The sequence below is a fragment of the Triticum urartu genome, chromosome 6A (genome assembly GCF_056163025.1).
Source record: "Triticum urartu cultivar PI428250 chromosome 6A, HENAU_Tu73, whole genome shotgun sequence".
NCBI classification, from domain to species: domain Eukaryota; kingdom Viridiplantae; phylum Streptophyta; class Magnoliopsida; order Poales; family Poaceae; genus Triticum; species Triticum urartu.
Genome location: NC_141878.1, coordinates 507,832,380 through 507,834,695, shown reverse-complemented (window position 1 = coordinate 507,834,695; position 2,316 = coordinate 507,832,380). Strand labels below are relative to the sequence as shown.

Genomic DNA, 2,316 nt, shown 5'->3' with positions numbered 1-2,316 from the left:
TCTGAAGGAAACTTTTGATAATCTGCGCCGGTTTCAGATCAAGCTCAACCCAGAGAAATGCGTCTTCGGGGTACCAGCTGGACAACTCCTTGGTTTCCTGGTCTCAGAACGCGGCATCGAGTGCAACCCTATGAAGATCAAAGCCATTGAGAGGATGGAGAAGCCCACCCGACTGTGAGACATTCAGAAGTTCATCGGCTGCTTGGCATCCATCAGCCGCTTCATCAGTAGGCTGGGTGAGAAGGCTCTTTCCCTGTACCAACTCATGAATAAAACCACACACTTTGAGTGGAACGATAAGGAGGATGAGGCCTTTCTCCAGCTGAAGAAGATGTTGACTACCCCGCCTGTCCTGGCGGCCCCGGCTGCTAAAGAGCCCATGTACCTCTACATCGCCGCCGCCAGCCGGGTAGTCAGCACTGTCATAGTAGTGGAGCGCCCAAAGGCCGGCAGGGCACAGCCGGTCCAGAGGCCTGTGTATTATCTGAGCGAGGTGCTGTCCACCTCAAAGAAGAACTACCCCCACTACCAGAAGATGTGCTACGGCGTGCACTTTGCCGCCAAGAAGCCGAAGCCCTATTTTCAAGAGCACCCCATCACGGTTGTCGTCACTGCTCCACTTGCCGAGATCATAGGCAATAGAGATGCGTCTGGCTGAGTGGCCAAATGGGCCATCGAGCTGGCCCCCTACACCATCTTCTACCAACCACACTCCGCCATCAAGTCCCAAGCACTGGCCGACGCCCTCGTCGACTATTGGGCTGAGACCCAGTACCTGCCGCCAGCTCCAGACTCCACCAATTGGCGGATGCACTTTGATGGCTCGAAGATGCGCACCGGCTTGGGAGTCGGCGTTGTCTTCACCTCTCCCAAAGGCGACAAGCTCAGATACACATTGAAAATTCACTTCACCGCCTCCAACAACATGGCCGAGTATGAGGCGCTAGTACACGGCCTCTGGCTGGCCAAAGAGATTGGCATCCGATGGATCCTGTGCTACGGCGACTCCGACCTGGTGGTCCAACAACCGTCTGGGGACTGGGACACCAAGGATGCAAATATAGCAAGTTACTGCTTCCTCGTTCAGCAGCTCAGCGGATATTTTGAGGGGTGCGAGTTCCTTCACGTGCCACGCAACGAAAACGAGCCAGCTGATACCCTGGCATGGATCGGCTCCACCCGTCAAGCAATACCAGCTGGCGTCTCCCTTCAATGCCTCCACAAGCCATCGATCAAGCCTTCTCCAGAGTCCGATTCTATCTTCATGATGGTTGCTCCCGAAGCAGTCGGATCTGACTCAAGAGCTTCAACAGCCGACCCGGGGACTTCGGCAGGCGGCACGGGGACTGCGGCCGTCGCACCCGGCCCAGGAACTTCACAGCCCGGCCCGGGGGCTGCAGTAACCAGCTCGAGGAATTCACCAGGCGGCTCGGAAACTGCAGCAGCCGCACCCAGCCTGGAGACTTCACAGCTCGGCCCAAGGGCTGTGGCAGTCGGTCCAGAGACTTCAACAACTCAGCAAGCGGCGGCCGGCCCCAACCCGCCACCTCCCAACCCAACCGCCCTAGTAGAAGTGGTTGTAGTTGCAGAAGAAGAAATTCAAGCACCATCATGGGCACAGCCCATCCTCAAGTTTCTGGTGACCAGAGAACTGCCGGCTGACGAGATCTCGGCCCGGCAAGTGCAGCGCCGAGCAGGAGCCTACACTATAGTAAACAGAGAGCTTGTCAGGCGCAGCGTGACTGGAGTCTTCCAACGCTACGTAGAATTAGAGAAGGGTCAAGCAATCCTCAAAGATATCCACCAAGGCGAGTGCGGCCACCAAGCAGCCTCCAGATCCCTTGTCGCCAAAGTTTTCCGCCATGGCTTCTTCTGGTCAACTGCTTTGGAGGACACCAAGGAGTTGGTCAAGCATTGCAACGGGTGCTAGAAGTTCAGCTCCAAGCAACATCTACCGGCTTCTGCACTTAAGATCATCCCCCTTACCTAGCCTCTCACTGTGTGGGGGTTGGACATGGTGGGACCATTCAAGACAGCACGCGGCAGCATGACCCACCTGCTTGTCGCCGTGGACAAATTCACCAAGTGGATCGACGGAAAACCAATCAACAAACTGAATGGTCCGACTGCTGTGACCTTCATTGCCGACATCACCGTCCGATACGGCGTACCACACAACATCATCACCGACAATGGCACAAACTTTGCCAAGGGATCCCTGGCCCATTTCTGCGTGACGCAGGGCATCCGGCTAGACTTAGCGTTCGTTGCCCATCTGCAGTCAAACGGCCAGGTCGAGCGAGCAAACGGGCTCAT

The 2,316-nt window shown here is 56.4% G+C and overlaps 1 protein-coding gene across 1 annotated transcript; it reads left to right on the top strand.

Moving 5' to 3' along the window:
• The first annotated feature begins 265 nt into the window (after window positions 1-265).
• On the top strand, window positions 266-1,930 carry LOC147965950 (uncharacterized). The gene is made up of 2 exons (XM_087530664.1): window positions 266-493; window positions 680-1,930. Exons 1-2 carry the CDS (start codon window positions 266-268, stop codon window positions 1,928-1,930), a joined length of 1,479 nt encoding a protein of 492 aa, XP_087386790.1.
• The last annotated feature ends 386 nt before the right edge of the window (window positions 1,931-2,316 follow it).

Bases quoted from the DNA above. Each gene is read 5' to 3' on its own strand.
- LOC147965950 (XM_087530664.1), top strand. From the start codon at position 266: ATGAATAAAACCACACACTTTGAGTGGAACGATAAGGAGGATGAGGCC. The intron at 494-679 runs GTGCTGTCCACC...TGGGCCATCGAG, and splicing joins CTGTGTATTATCTGAGCGAG to CTGGCCCCCTACACCATCTT.